Source organism: Lepisosteus platostomus, chromosome 5 (genome assembly GCF_059453375.1).
Source record: "Lepisosteus platostomus isolate fLepPlt1 chromosome 5, fLepPlt1.hap1, whole genome shotgun sequence".
Taxonomy (NCBI): Eukaryota; Metazoa; Chordata; class Actinopteri; order Semionotiformes; family Lepisosteidae; genus Lepisosteus; species Lepisosteus platostomus.
This window is the reverse complement of record NC_142615.1, coordinates 3,312,735-3,327,598: the sequence shown is the minus strand read 5'-3', so window position 1 is coordinate 3,327,598 and position 14,864 is coordinate 3,312,735. Positions and strand designations below refer to the sequence as shown.

Below are 14,864 nucleotides of genomic sequence, written 5' to 3'. Positions count from 1 at the left end.
GTGGAGTTCGAACGCAAATAATAAGAAGAATTGCTGACACTTATATAGCGCTTTTCTGGACACTCCACTCAAAGCGCTTTACAGGTAATGGGGATCTCCTCCACCACCACCAGTGTGCAGCATCCACCTGCAAATACAGCCTTTTCTCCCGCTACAATGTTAAACGTGAAATTCAAATGGCGTCGCATCTAACTAACGTCATAAAATGTTTTATTTTGTAATCGATGTGAAAATCAAGCTCCTAGCCGGAGCAGCTCTGTGTTCTGCTGAGCAGGAGGAGGAGGAGGGGGGGCGTGTCCAAGTCCCTGCTCCTGTCCCCGCCTCCTCTGCCATCGCCCAATCACAGCAGGCCAACTCCCCCCTCGGCGGCTCTGACGCGCCGCGCTACAGTTGCTAGGGGAGACGCTCAGGAGGCCGGGGGGTTGCTGGGAGGAAGCGCTGGGGCCGCGGGGGGGGCGGGACTTCCCGTTCCAGGCAGTCCGGAAGTGGTGTTGTGGCGGAGAGGAGGGAGTGTGTGTGTGTGTTTGCGAGCGAGCCTGGGCGGCTGTGGAGTTCTGCTCTTTTTTTTTTTTCCCTTCCCTCTCCACCCTCCCCTCCCGCTCCGGTACTTGAGTTCGTCTCTGTGGCCTAAACCGGGAGAGGGCAAGAGACGGTCGCCCTCTGGGGGGTAAAGACGTTCCCTCCTGCCCGTCGGGTCGCCGTCGGATGTTTTTTTTCTGCCGGAGAGTCAATGGCGGATCCCCGGTAGCCGTCGGGAAGCCGGAGAGAGCGGGAGATCGGACGGGGAGCGGGAGCAGGAGGGGGGCCGGCGGCGATGGGGAGGTGCTGACACGCGGGTAGCGGACCCGGAGAGTTGGACAGCGGAGACGGCGGCCGGACAGCAGCAGTGTGTCCCAGGTGCGATCGCTCGGTTCGGTGCGGTCCCGGGCAGCACGGACACGGGTGTGGAGTTTGCTGCATGTAAGGGGTGTGTGTGTGTGTGTGGTCACCGTGTACTGTCTTGTGCCGCTGTGTGTGATACTCGGTGTACAGACACTGTACACACTCGCCTGTCCAGACTCTTACTGGACACACTGTACACACTCGCCTGTCCAGACTCTTACTGGACACACTGTACACACTCGCCTGTCCAGACTCTCATTGGACACACTGTACACACTCGCCTGTCCATACTCTCACTGGACACACTGTACACACTCGCCTGTCCAGACTCTTACTGGACACACTGTACACACTCGCCTGTCCAGACTCTCATTGGACACACTGTACACACTCGCCTGTCCACACTCTCACTGTACACACTGGACACACTCGCCTGTCCACACTCTTACTGGACACACTGTACACACTCGCCTGTCCAGACTCTCATTGGACACACTGTACACACTCGCCTGTCCACACTCTCACTGGACACACTGTACACACTCGCCTGTCCACACTCTCACTGGACACACTGTACACACTCGCCTGTCCACACTCTCACTGGACACACTGTACAGAAACACCTGTCCAGACTCTCACTGGACACACTGTACACACTTACCTGTCTGGACATATTGGAGCAGCTGTTCAGTCTGGACACCAGGTGTCTATGTACAGGTATGAGTGTAGTGTCTCTAGTGCTGTTTTGTGTTACCTCAGGCTTTGTTCTGACTCTACAATGCAAATATTGACCCGGTCACGGATCACGGCTCACTGATCATACCACACCTGTTCTGGCACTCTGATGCACTCGAAGTCTGACACACACACACACCTTAACCCTTTCTGACACTGCTACACTCATTCTGACGAACTCTCACTCCAGCATGCTCTGAGTCACACACACACACTCTCTCCAACACACTGTCACACTATCGTCTCACAAACACACACACCCAACACACTCTTTCGCAGTAACACGGACACACACACGCAGGGTCCCATCGGCTGTATACGCTTTTTCCCACCGGTCTCAGTTTTCTCGTTATTGTGTTCTCAAAAAGGGAACTTAGTGAAGTTCTCGTGTTCCTTTTCTCTTTACCTGTTTGGAGAGAACTGGTTTATCCTGTCTGTCCTGTCTGTACAGCACAGGAGCTGGACTGAGTGTCTCTCCAGTCCTGTACAGATCTGAGGAGGAGGAGTGTGAGGGTGAAGCTGGAGGTGATCAGACTGAGTGTCTCTCCAGTCCTGTACAGATCTGAGGAGGAGGAGGAGTGTGAGGGTGAAGCTGGAGGTGATCAGACTGAGTGTCTCTCCAGTCCTGTACAGATCTGAGGAGGAGGAGGAGTGTGAGGGTGAAGCTGGAGGTGATCAGACTGAGTGTCTCTCCAGTCCTGTACAGATCTGAGGAGGAGGAGGAGTGTGAGGGTGAAGCTGGAGGTGATCAGACTGAGTGTCTCTCCAGTCGTGTACAGATCTGAGGAGGAGGAGTGTGAGGGTGAAGCTGGAGGTGATCAGACTGAGTGTCTCTCCAGTCCTGTACAGATCTGAGGAGGAGGAGTGTGAGGGTGAAGCTGGAGGTGATCAGACTGAGTGTCTCTCCAGTCGTGTACAGATCTGAGGAGGAGGAGGAGTGTGAGGGTGAGGTTGCAGTTGAGAAGGACGGAGTTTGAGGTTTTTCTGCAGCTGTTGCCTCGGTTTCAGAGTTCTTGCGCGTCTTGAAACGCAGCGGGATGTTTCTGATCCTGGCGCGGTAGGGTTTTTTCGGTGAAACCGCAGGTGTTTCCAAGCCGTTAAAAGGAACACCTGCGTCTGCCTGACGTGCATGATGAGATGCGATACCCTGCACGAGTCGGTTTTACAGCCTGCCGAGCTGGAAAGTTTCCCTTAAAACTGCGTTTGAGCCTGTCTGTGTTCCCGCTGTTTCATGTTTTCAGCCGCCCTGCGGTCCAGACAGAGAGCTGGGTGTTCTCTGACCAGCAGGTCCCATGGAGACTCGTTTTCTTGCCCAGAAAGCTGCAGTTCCTCTGCCCTGCTGTTCCTGATCAAACCACCCCAGTGAGACTCGTGGCGCCTTATAAGGGGAGGTGGTGTGACTCTGTACACCCTGTTCACACACTTTTATAAGTCTGGTGTGACTCCACACTTTTTAATTTTATAAGGGAATCTTGTGTGACTCTCTTTTACATCTTGTTTTATAAGGGAATCTGCTCTGCCTCTCTTTACACACTGTTCACACTGGGGAATCTGGTGTGACTCTCTTTACACACTGTTCACACTGGGGAATCTGGTGTGACTCTCTTTACATCTTGTTTTATAAGGGGATCTGGTGTGACACTCTTTACACACTGTTCACACTGGGGGATCTGGTGTGACTCTCTTTACATCTTGTTTTATAAGGGGATCTGGTGTGACTCTTTTTACACACTGCTGTATAATGGGAATCTGGTGTGACTCTCTTTACACACTGTTCACACTGGGGGATCTGGTGTGACTCTCTTTACACACTGTTCACACTGGGGGATCTGGTGTGACTCTCTTTACACACTGTTGTGTAACGGGAATCTGATGTGACTCTCTTTACACCCTGTTGTGTAACGGGAATCTGATGTGACTCTCTTTACACCCTGTTCACACTGGGGGATCTGGTGTGACTCTTGACATCTTGTTTTATAAGGGGATCTGGTGTGACTCTCTTTACACACTGCTGCATAACGGGAATCCGATGCGACTCTCTGCCTGAAGACTGTTTTGCGAGGGAATCTGGTGCCGCCGCCTCGACACGCGTCCCGCGGGTTTCCAGGGGAATCTAGCGTGACTCTCCTTTTGTCGTTCACATGTGTTCATAGAGGTGTGACTCTCCTTACACTGCTCGCGCTGTTGGACGCCGGAATCGGGTGTGACTCTTTACCCGCAGGTCACAGGCACTCGGGGGGCTGTCTCTTGCCCCTGCCCCTGTGAAAGCCTTGCGTGACTTCCCACAAGTGGTTAACAGAGTTCGGGAAGGTATTTTCTGCCGCGCGCACTTTGACCTCCTTTTCCTCTGCGGTAGCCTACTGAGCGCTGACACGTTTCCGAAACTGAGGGAGAGGGAGGGGGAGGAGAGGGGGAGTTTGTAATACAATCCTGCGGGGATTTTCTGTGAGAGGCATTCCCTCGGTCTGGCTGCGCCGGAGTTTCTCTCTGCCTCTGTTTTCGTCTCCCTCCCTCTCTCTCTCGCGCGCGGGCGGGCGGGCGGGCCGTGCCGTTCCCCTGCCTGGACGAAGGTGTCTCCTCTCCCTCGGCCGTCTCGCTGTAAGAACAGAGCCTGGAGTTCTTTCCTCTCGTCTGGTGTTCCGCGAAGTGTTCCGGGGGTTTCCTGGCTCCGTGTGCCTGTCCGCGGGCGCGCGCGTGCTGTGAGTGTGTGCGAGAGAGTATGCGATAGAGAGCGTGTAAGTGTGTGCGATAGAGAGCGTGTAAGTGTGTGCGATAGAGAGCGTGTAAGTGTGTGCGATAGAGAGAGTGTAAGAGTGTACGAGAGAGTGTAAGTGTGTGTGCGAGAGTGTGTGTGCGAGAGTGTGTGTGCGAGAGTGTGTGTGCGATAGAGAGAGTGTAAGTGTGTGCGAGAGTGTGTGTGCGAGAGTGTGCGATAGAGAGAGTGTAAGTGTGTGCGAGAGTGTGCGATAGAGAGAGTGTAAGTGTGTGCGAGAGTGTGTGTATGAGAGTGTGCGAGTGTACGAGAGAGTGTGCGATAGAGAGAGTGTGCGAGTGTACGAGAGAGTGTGCGATAGAGAGAGTGTGTGTGCGAGAGTGTGCGATAGAGAGAGTGTAAGTGTGTGTATGAGAGTGTGTGTATGAGAGTGTGCGATAGAGAGAGTGTGTGTATGAGAGTGTGCGATAGAGAGAGTGTAAGTGTGTGTATGAGAGTGTGTGTATGAGAGTGTGCGATAGAGAGAGTGTGTGTATGAGAGTGTGCGATAGAGAGAGTGTAAGTGTGTGTATGAGAGTGTGTGTATGAGAGTGTGCGATAGAGAGAGTGTGTGTATGAGAGTGTCAAGAGTGTGAGAGAGAGTAAAGCACCTTGAACTGAATTGAAAATTGTGTGTCAGGCGCTCCGGTTGGGAGTCCTGGCTGGTCGGGTTGTCGGGAGGGGTGTTTTCCCAGCTCTCCTCCGACCCCTGCTCCGGCGGGGGGTCACGCTCTGGTCTTGGGGCGCGGGGAGGCAGGGGTGCTGGGGCGTGACGGCTCCGTCCGAGCCTTCGCAGCTCCCCTCCCCCTGTGCGTTTCACCGCGTTACCTGTCTCCCTCGTCCTGTCTCTCACCCCTGCCTGCTCCTGTCTCTCCTCCTGTCTCCCTGTCTCTGTCACCTCCTGTCCTCTCTGCTGTCTCTCCCTAATCCTGCGTATTTTCCTCTCTCTCTCCCTGACCCCTGACCCCTGACCCCTGACCCCTGACCCCTGACCCCTGTCTCCTCTCTCTCTCTCTCTCTCTCTCTCTCTCTCTCTCTCTCTCTCTCTCGGTTGTTTGTGTGTTGTAGAACATGTGTTTTAGATAAGGGTCATGATCAGGCGGCTGGGAACTGTGGCCGCCCGGCCGCGCTGGGTTCTGGTGGGGGTGTCGGATGAGCTCCAGGCGCTGTACTGGAACAAGCTCTCGGGCGAGGGGGAGACGCGCACCCCTGGGGGCTAGGGCACCCCCTGCTGAGCGCCTGCCAGCTCTCTCCCCGTGAGGCTTGTGCGGAGGATCGTCTCCGAGTGGCTCGTGGTCTGGGGCCTGTCTGAGCTGCGTGTCTGAGATCTGCTTCTGTGTGCTGTCCTGGCCCCTCTCCCTGTGTGTGTGTGTCTCTGCCTCTCCCTGTGTGTGTGTGTGTCTCTGCCTCTCCCTGTGTGTGTCTCTGCCTCTCCCTGTGTGTGTCTCTGCCTCTCCCTGTGTGTGTCTCTGCGTCTCTGCCTCTCTCTGTGTGTGTCTATGCGTCTCTGCCACTCTCTGTGTGTGTCTATGCGTCTCTGCCTCTCTCTGTGTGTGTCTGTGCGTCTCTGCCTCTCTCTGTGTGCGTCTCTGTGTGTCTGTGCCTCTCTGCGTGTCTGCGTGCCTCTGTCCCTCTGTGTCCGTCTGTGTCTCTCTCTCTCCCCGATTCAGAAGGGTGTGATCGGTTTTGCCAAAGCAGAGACAATCAACAATTATCCATTGACGGACATTACAGAGCCAGCATGTTCTCTGCGTGTGTTTGCGTGTGTTTGCGTGTGTTTGCGTGTGTTTGCGTGTGAGTGTGTGTGTGTGTTTAACACAATGTCGACAGACAGTGACATCTCTCTCTCTCTCTCTCTCTCTCTCTCTCTCTCTCTCTCTCTCTCTCTCTCGCAGGTTCATGGCTGTAGGTTAAGGAGCAGCCAGACCAGGCCTCCCTCTCTCTCCCTCCTCCCCCTCCCCTCTGTCCCCCCCCCCTCCCCCTTTCCTCTCCCCCCTCCCCTGCGCGTTTCGCCCCTGCGCCGCCCCACCCCCCCCTCCCCTCGGCCATGGTGCGCAAAAAAGGCTCCCTGATCCTGTGCGGCGCCCTCCTCTTCGTCGCCTGGAACGCCCTGCTGCTGCTCTTCCTGTGGGGGCGCCCCCCGCTGGGCGGGCTGGGGGCGGGCCGGGGCGGGGCCGAGCCCGGCGGGGGCGGGGCCGGGGGCGGGGCCGGGCCCGGGGGGCTGGCCGGGGAGGTGGTGCGCCTGGCCGAGGAGGTGGAGAAGGAGCTGGAGACCCAGAAGCTCCTGCTGCAGCAGATCCAGCGCCACCGGGCCCTGTGGGACCGCCGGGCCGGGGGGAGGAGGGGCGAGGGCCCCCCGGCGTCCGCGGGGCCCGCCGCCACGCCGGCCCCGGCCGTGATCCCGGTGCTGGTCATCGCCTGCGACCGGCCCACGGTCCGGCGCTGCCTGGACAAGCTGCTGCAGTACCGGCCCTCGGCCGAGCTGCACCCCATCGTCGTGAGCCAGGACTGCGGCCACGCCGAGACCGCCCGGGTCATCGCCTCCTACGGCGACCGGGTGGCCCACCTGCGCCAGCCCGACCTGTCCGACCCGCCCCTGCGGCCCGAGCACCGCAAGTTCCAGGGCTACTACCGGATCGCCCGGCACTACCGCTGGGCGCTGGGCCAGGTCTTCGACACCCTGGGGCACAGCGCCGCCATCGTGGTGGAGGACGACCTGGAGGTGAGGGGGGGGGGGGGGAGGGCGACCTGTACGCAGAGGGCGGCGGGGGTGGGGAACAAGCTGCCCAGCCCTGTGGTTGAAGCCGATACCCTGGCTTCTCTCCAGACACAGCTGGGTGAGCTCCTCCAGTCGGGACAGGGGGGCTCTTCTGTACACAGAGGGGGGTGGGGGTGGGGAACAAGCCGCCCAGCCCCTGTGGTTGAAGCCGATACCCTGGCTTCTCTCCAGACACAGCTGGGTGAGCTCCTCCAGTCAGGACAGGGGGCTCTTCTGTACACAGAGGGGGGTGGGGGTGGGGAACAAGCCGCCCAGCCCCTGTGGTTGAAGCCGATACCCTGGCTTCTCTCCAGACACAGCTGGGTGAGCTCCTCCAGTCAGGACAGGAGGCTCTTCTGTACACAGAGGGGGGCGGGGGTGGGGAACAAGCTGGGGGGAGCTCCTCGGATCAGTTCAGTTCTAGTTACCAAATGCCCCCCCCCGTCTCCAGGCGTTCAGGACGGTGTGTCATCTAATCCCGGCAGTGCTGAGCAGGCTTGTCCCCCTCCGATTAGCTCTTCAGCGACTGACCGGATTACACCAATCAGATTACTCAGGGCCGGGAGAGAGAGGGAGGAGACAGGTGGCCCCTTCAGCGGCGTGTCTGCATTCACCCCCTCTCCCTCACCCGGGGCAGTGTTAATGTACTGTAGGGGCCCTCTCCCCCCCCCATTCTGGTCTTGACCCATCATGGCCTCCTAATCACCCCCCTCTCTGAACTGGCCCCATCCCTCTGCTCTCCTCCCCACTGAGAGCTGCTGTGTGCTGAGCGGACTGGAGCATCATCCAGGTGGGGCTGCACACTGGGGGGGGGGGCTGGAGGGGATCCCCCTGACCTGGGAAGAGCTCTGAGTGGAGAGTCCGGAAACGCGCTAATATAGGTGCAAGGAATTGTTGTGATAAATTGTAATTCTGGTGAGGAACTTTGAGAATCTGTCCTTCGGATGAGACGTCAAACCGAGGTCCTGACTCCCTGTGCTCATTAACAATCCCGGGGTGTCTCTGGAGAAGAGTAGGGGTGTTACCCCAGTGTCCTGGCCTGATTCCCCCCCTGGTCTTGACCCATCATGGCCTCCTAATCACCCCCCCTCTCTGAACTGGCTCCATCCCTCTGCTCTCCTCCCCACTGAGAGCTGCTGTGTGCTGAGCGGACTGGAGCATCATCCAGGGGGGGGCTGCACACTGGGGGGGCTGGAGGGGATCCCCCTGACCTGGGAAGAGCTCTGAGGGGAGGGTCCGGCCAGGCGCTATACAAGAGTAAGGCGCAGTCACGACGACAGCAGTGCCAATCCCATCCACCCCCCCCTCTCTCTCTCCTCCCGCAGGTGGCCCCCGACTTCTTCGAGTACTTCCGCGCCCTGTACCCCCTGCTGCAGCAGGACCCCTCGCTGTGGTGCGTGTCGGCCTGGAACGACAACGGCCGGGCGGGGCTGGTGGACGCCGGCGACCCCGAGCTGCTGCACCGCACCGACTTCTTCCCGGGCCTGGGCTGGCTGCTGCGGCGGGAGCTGTGGGCCGAGCTGGCGCCCAAGTGGCCCGCCGCCTTCTGGGACGACTGGATGCGCCGGCCCGAGCAGCGGCGGGGGCGGGCCTGCGTGCGCCCCGAGGTGTCGCGCACCCTGACCTTCGGGCGGCGGGGGGTCAGCCTGGGCCAGTTCTTCGACCAGTACCTGCGCGACATCCAGCTCAACGCCCGCTACGTGGCCTTCGGGCGGCTGGACCTGGCCTACCTGCAGCGGGAGGAGTACGACCGCGCGTTCGAGCGGCGGGTCTACGGCGCCCCCCTGGCGCGGGCCGAGGAGCTGCAGGCGGGCCGGGCGCCGGGCGCCGGGCCCGTCCGGGTGCAGTACGCCACCCGCGACGCCTTCAAGGCCCTGGCCAAGGCGCTGGGCGTCATGGACGACCTCAAGTCCGGCGTGCCGCGCGCCGGCTACCGCGGCGTGGTCAGCTTCCTGCACCGCGGCCGCCGGGTCTACCTGGCGCCCCCGCCGGGGTGGAGCGGGTACGACACCACCTGGAGCTAGCACCGCCCCCCCCCCAGCGCCACCGCCCTGCCCCGCAAGGGGCTCCCAGACGGACCAGAGGGCCGCTGGTCCGCAGGGGGGGAGCTGGGAGGAGGAGGAGGAGGAGGAGGAGGGGGGGGGGGTGGCGCATGCAGGTGGGGACGCCCCCCCCCATCGGGGGAAGCCCCCCAGTCTGCCGACGCCCCCAGGAGAACGAGAGAGAGACGGACTGGGCCGCAGGGGGCCTTAACGAGCTCGTTAAGGAGCTGCAGAGCGCCGTCGGACCCTAAACCAGCTCCCCCCCACCCACCACAGCGCACAGCGCCCCGCTTGACAGGGGCCGCCGTGGAGCTCTCCCACCCACCCGTGCTGGGCCTGCTTTTGTTTTGGGGGGGGTGTAGGGGGGCCCCCCCCCGCACTCGAAGATCGGAGATTTTAACGAGTTGTTTATATACACACACACACATATAAATATATATTAATATTTCGCTACTGTTTTAATTTTCCACTTGATGTTAAAGGAGGGTGACGGGGGATGGGGGTGGGGGGTGTTTTTGGGGTGTGGGGGATGAAGATGAAGATGACCACATGATCCCACATCATAATCATCGTCGGCACGTCGGAAGCCAGAGATTGCCTGCGAATAATTGATTATAATCCCAGTGGAGAACTAGTCCAGCTCCCAGTCCACCCAGTCCAGTCCAGCCTGGAGAGTCCCAGACTGCTCTGTCAGTGTCACTGGAGTCTGATTATAATCCCAGTGAAGAACTCATCCAGCTCCCAGTCCAGTCAGTCCAGTCCAGCCTGGAGAGTCTCAGACTGCCCTGTCAGTGTCACTGGGAGTCTGATTATAATCCCAGTGAAGAACTCATCCAGCTCCCAGTCCACCCAGTCCAGTCCAGCCTGGAGAGTCTCAGACTGCTCTGTCAGTGTCACTGGGAGTCTGATTATAATCCCAGTGAAGAACTCATCCAGCTCCCAGTCCAGCCTGGAGAGTCTCAGACTGCTCTGGCAGTGTCACTGGAGTCTGATTATAATCCCAGTGAGTCACTAGTCCAGCCCCCAGTCCGGTCAGCTGCGTTGGTGTGGAACTGGACCTCTGACCAGTAGGGTCTGGATTAGTCTCCACAGGAAACCACTGATTGTCGTGTTTTTTTTTTTCCTCTCGTTTCCATTGCAGGGTTTGATTCTGCCGATATATTTGTATTTTGATATAAATATATGAACACCGTGTGGGCTCTTGGGGGTCTTGGGGGTGGCGGGGGGGGTGTCGGCGATATGTAGGAATATTAAAAGTCTATATTAATTTTTAATCGATTTCCTTTTTTTTGGGGGTTTGGTTTGGCCCCGGATCTCCGGATCGTTTGGTTTGAATTTCGTCGGCTGTTTCCCCGCGAGTGGGGGTCCCCCCCTCCCCCCCAGGGGAGCCCCTCAGCTCTGCCTGGGGTGTCTGTTAATGGGCAGGATTCTCCTGGAATAAAGATGTCCTGGTGACTGACCCCTCCACCTGAGCGCTTCGTCCGGGGGGGGGTGGGTGGGGGTATCTCCCAGCAAGCAGCTGGGCTCCCGGAGCTCTGGGGGGAGGGGGGGACTGGCCGGTTGTGGGGAGGTGGTGGTGGTGGGGCAGTTGGGGCTCACTGTCCGCGGGGGCGCTGACGGGCCGGGGTTCGGGGGTCTCTCCCCGGAGCTCGGCCTCCTCCAGGACAAAGGGAGGGTCTCCCCCGGGGCTCGGCGCGCAAGTTACAGAGCCGGGTGGGTTAACGAGGGGCTCGCCCGGCCCCCCGGGAATGGAGGGGGCGCTGTGCTGGCCGGAGGAGGGACAGGGAGGGGACAGACAGAGCCCCTGGCCCTGGAGGAGGGACAGGGAGGGGACAGACAGAGGCCCTGGCCCTGGAGGGGACGCTGTGCGGGCCGGAGGAGGGACAGGGAGGGGACAGACAGAGGCCCTGGCCCTGGAGGGGACGCTGTGCGGGCCGGAGGAGGGACAGGGAGGGGACAGACAGAGGCCCTGGCCCTGGAGGGGACGCTGTGCGGGCCGGAGGAGGGACAGGGAGGGGACAGACGGAGGCCCTGGCCCTGGAGGGGACGCTGTGCGGGCCGGAGGAGGGACAGGGAGGGGACAGACGGAGGCCCTGGCCCTGGAGGGGACGCTGTGCGGGCCGGAGGAGGGACAGGGAGGGGACAGACAGAGCCCCTGGCCCTGGAGGAGGGACAGGGAGGGGACAGACAGAGGCCCTGGCCCTGGAGGGGACGCTGTGCGGGCCGGAGGAGGGACAGGGAGGGGACAGACAGAGGCCCTGGAGGGGGCGCTGTGCTGGCCGGAGGAGGGACAGGGAGAGGACAGACAGAGGCCCTGGCCCTGGAGGAGGGACAGGGAGGGGACAGACAGAGGCCCTGGGCCTGGAGGGGACGCTGTGCGGGCCGGAGGAGGGACAGGGAGGGGACAGACAGAGGCCCTGGAGGGGACGCTGTGCGGGCCGGAGGAGGGACAGGGAGGGGACAGACAGAGGCCCCGGCGATCTGGGGCAGACAGAAGTGTTGTACGGCGGGGGTGGATCAGGCTTCACATGCAGCGGCTCTGCTGGGGCTCAGCCTGCTTCCTGGCCTGTTTCCTGTTTCCTGTTTCCTGCCTGTGTGCCTCCTGCTGTTTCCGGAGGAGCAGAGTCCTGTGCTGGTGTAACCCCTCCTCCTCCTCCTCCTCCTCCTCCTCTTCCTCTCCCCCCCCCCCCCCCGCCGGGGCCGCTGATGGGGCTTTCCAGCCGGAACCGCGGGCGCTGTGCCCGGCGAGAGCGGCCGAGAGCTCCCCCTGGGGCACAGCGCCTCATCCACGCGTGTAGCAATGTCGCCGCCAAGTGGCCGCGCCGCGGAACGTCACCTCCTACCGGGGCGTGTGATGATGAAGGCAAACTCCAGTTTGCTAGCAGCTCATCCAGAGGGGTCTTTCTTGCCTTGCGCGCAGCATCGGGCCGGGGCACGCAGGTATCTGTCTGAGGTCTGAGTCCTGGAATAAATAAACTGTGGCCGCTTTTTGACGGGCTGCGTTTCGAGTCGTTTCAATGTGACGGGTGACAGCATGTCGCGTCGCGGTCGGTGTTTCATAAAGAAAAGCGCTTGTACCCGGTCTCGCTGTGAGGCAGTGTGTGGTGTGGCTGTGTAGTGCAGCGCAGTGTGTTGTGTAGCGCAGTGTGGGGTGTGACTGTGTAACGCCCTGTGTTGTGTAGCACAGTGTGTGTTGTGGCTGTGTAGCACAGTGTGTAGTGCAGGGCAGTGTGTGTTGTAGCTGTGTAGCGCATTGTGTGTTGTGGTTGTGTAGCGCAGTGTGGGGTGTGGCTGTGTAGCGCAGTGTGTTGTGTAGCGCAGTGTGGGGTGTGACTGTGTAACACCCTGTGTTGTGTAGCACAGTGTGTGTTGTGGCTGTGTAGCGCAGTGTGGGGTGTAGCACAGTATGTAGTGCAGCGCAGTGTGTGTTGTAGCTGTGTAGCGCATTGTGTGTTGTGGTTGTGTAGCGCAGTGTGGGGTGTGGCTGTGTAGCGCAGTGTGTTGTGTAGCGCAGTGTGGGGTGTGTTGTGTAGCGCAGTGTGGGGTGGGACTGTGTAACGCCCTGTGTTGTGTAGCACAGTGTGTGTTGTGGTTGTGTAGCGCAGTGTGGGGTGTGGCTGTGTAGTGCAGTGTGTTGTGTGGCGCAGTGTGTTGTGTAGTGCAGTATGGGGTGTGGCTGTGTAGTACAGCGCAGTGTGTGTTGTGGCTGTGTATCGCAGTGTGTTGTGTAGCGCAGTGTGGGGTGTGACTGTGTAACGCCCTGTGTTGTGTAGCACAGTGTGTGTTGTGGTTGTGTAGCGCAGTGTGGGGTGTGGCTGTGTAGCGCAGTGTGTTGTGTGGCGCAGTGTGGGGTGTGTTGTGTAGCGCAGTGTGTTGTGTAGTGCAGTATGGGGTGTGGCTGTGTAGTACAGCGCAGTGTGTGTTGTGGCTGTGTATCGCAGTGTGTTGTGTAGCGCAGTGTGTTGTGTAGCGCAGTGTGGGGTGTGACTGTGTAACGCCCTGTGTTGTGTAGCACAGTGTGTGGTGTGTTGTGTAGCGCAGTGTGGGGTGTGACTGTGTAACGCCCTGTGTTGTGTAGCACAGTGTGTTGTGTAGCGCAGTGTGGGGGGAATGTGTGTTGAAGTCCTGCTGGGTGAGGTTTGTGGGCGAGTCTCATGACCAGTAACACAGAGATAAGTAAAGACACTGGGCCAGCAGCTCGTGTAGCTCTCTAGCAGACAGGGCTGAGCAGCACCAGGGGTCTGTGGGGGAGGGGTTCTGGGTTCGAATCCAGGTGGGGGCACCTGCACCTGGTTTCCAGTTAATTTCTTACCAACATTAACATGCTGATAAGTGAAGAGATGGCAGTGAAATCTGTGTGGTCTGGTAGGGGGGGAGGTGAAGGCTGTGGACTCCCAGCTGCCTGGTTGTGGGTTCAAACACAGGCTCAGTCCTGAGTGTTGTTTTCAATTAATCTCTTACCAACAGTAATGCACTGATAAGTACAGAGAGTTGGTTTGTAGCTGTAGCTCTCTAGTGTGGAGGTTAAGGCTGTAGACTCCCAGCAGCCTGGTTGTGGGTTCAAGTCCCACTTGAGTTCTCAGTGTTGTTTTCCATCAATCTCTTACCAACAGTAATACACTGATAAGTAAAGAGATTGAGGCTCTCTGCATGTGTGGCCCTGTAGTGTGGAGGTTAAGGCTGTGGACTCCCAGCTCTCTGGTTGTGGGTTCAAATCCCATTTGAGTTCTCAGTGTTGTTTTCAATTAATCTCTTACCAACAGTAATGCACTGATAAGTAAAGAGATTGAGGCTCTGTGAGTGTGTGGCCCTGTAGTGTGGAGGTTTAAGGCCGTGGGCTTATTGCTCTCTGGTTATGGGTTCAAGTCCTGAGCCTTGTTTTCAAATTCTTCCCAGCAGTGAAACGTTGATAAGTACGAAACGGGGCTGTTGAGGAGTGTTCCTCTCTGGTGTAGAGGTTAAGGCTGTGGACTCCCAGCTCTCTGGTTGTGGGTTCAAGTCCCACTTGAGTCCTGAGCCTTGTTTTCAAATTCTTACCAGCAGTGACACGTTGATAAGTACGAAACGGGGCTGTTGAGGAGTGTGCCTCTCTGGTGTGGAGGTTAAGGCTGTGGACTCTCAGCGGTATGGTTGTGGGTTCAAATCCCACTTGAGTCCTCAGTGTAGTTTTCCATTAAACTCTTACCAACAATAATGCACTGATAAGTAAAGAGATTGAGGCTCTCTGCATGTGTGGCCCTGTAGTGTGGAGGTTAAGGCTGTAGACTCCCAGCAGCCTGGTTGTGGGTTCAAATCTACTTGAGTCCTCAGTGTTGTTTTCCATCAATCTCTTACCAACAGTAACGCACTGATAAGTAAAGAGATTGAGGCTCTGTGAGTGTGTGGCCCTGTAGTGTGGAGGTTAAGGCTGTGGACTCCCAGCTCTCTGGTTGTGGGTTCAAATCCCACTTGAGTCCTGAGCTGTTTTCAAATTCTTACCAGCAGTGACATGTTAATAAGTACGAAACGGGGCTGTTGAGGAGTGTGCCTCTCTGGTGTGGAGGTTAAGGCTGTGGACTCCCAGTGGCCTGGTTGTGGGTTCAAGTCCCGCTTGAGTCCTGAGCCTTGTTTTCAAATTCTTACCAGCAGTGACACGTTGATAAGTACGAAACGAGGCTGTTGGGATGTGTGCCTCTCTGGTGTGGAGGTTAAGGCT

At 58.6% G+C, this 14,864-nt stretch overlaps 1 protein-coding gene across 4 annotated transcripts; it reads left to right on the top strand.

Moving 5' to 3' along the window:
* The first annotated feature begins 453 nt into the window (after positions 1–453).
* mgat1b (alpha-1,3-mannosyl-glycoprotein 2-beta-N-acetylglucosaminyltransferase b) lies at positions 454–10,443 on the top strand. 4 transcript variants are annotated; one of them, XR_015936786.1, is made up of 4 exons: positions 454–897; positions 6,265–7,091; positions 8,453–9,972; positions 10,073–10,443. XR_015936786.1 is itself a non-coding variant. In XM_088632076.1 (3 exons), exons 2-3 carry the CDS (start codon positions 6,417–6,419, stop codon positions 9,149–9,151), a joined length of 1,374 nt encoding a protein of 457 aa, XP_088488202.1. In that variant the 5' UTR covers positions 454–897; positions 6,265–6,416; the 3' UTR covers positions 9,152–10,443. The 4 variants fall into 4 exon arrangements, 2 of the variants coding, with proteins under 2 accessions (XP_088488202.1, XP_088488203.1); XR_015936785.1 differs by having other exon boundaries at positions 8,453–10,061; positions 10,146–10,443; XM_088632076.1 differs by having other exon boundaries at positions 8,453–10,443.
* The last annotated feature ends 4,421 nt before the right edge of the window (positions 10,444–14,864 follow it).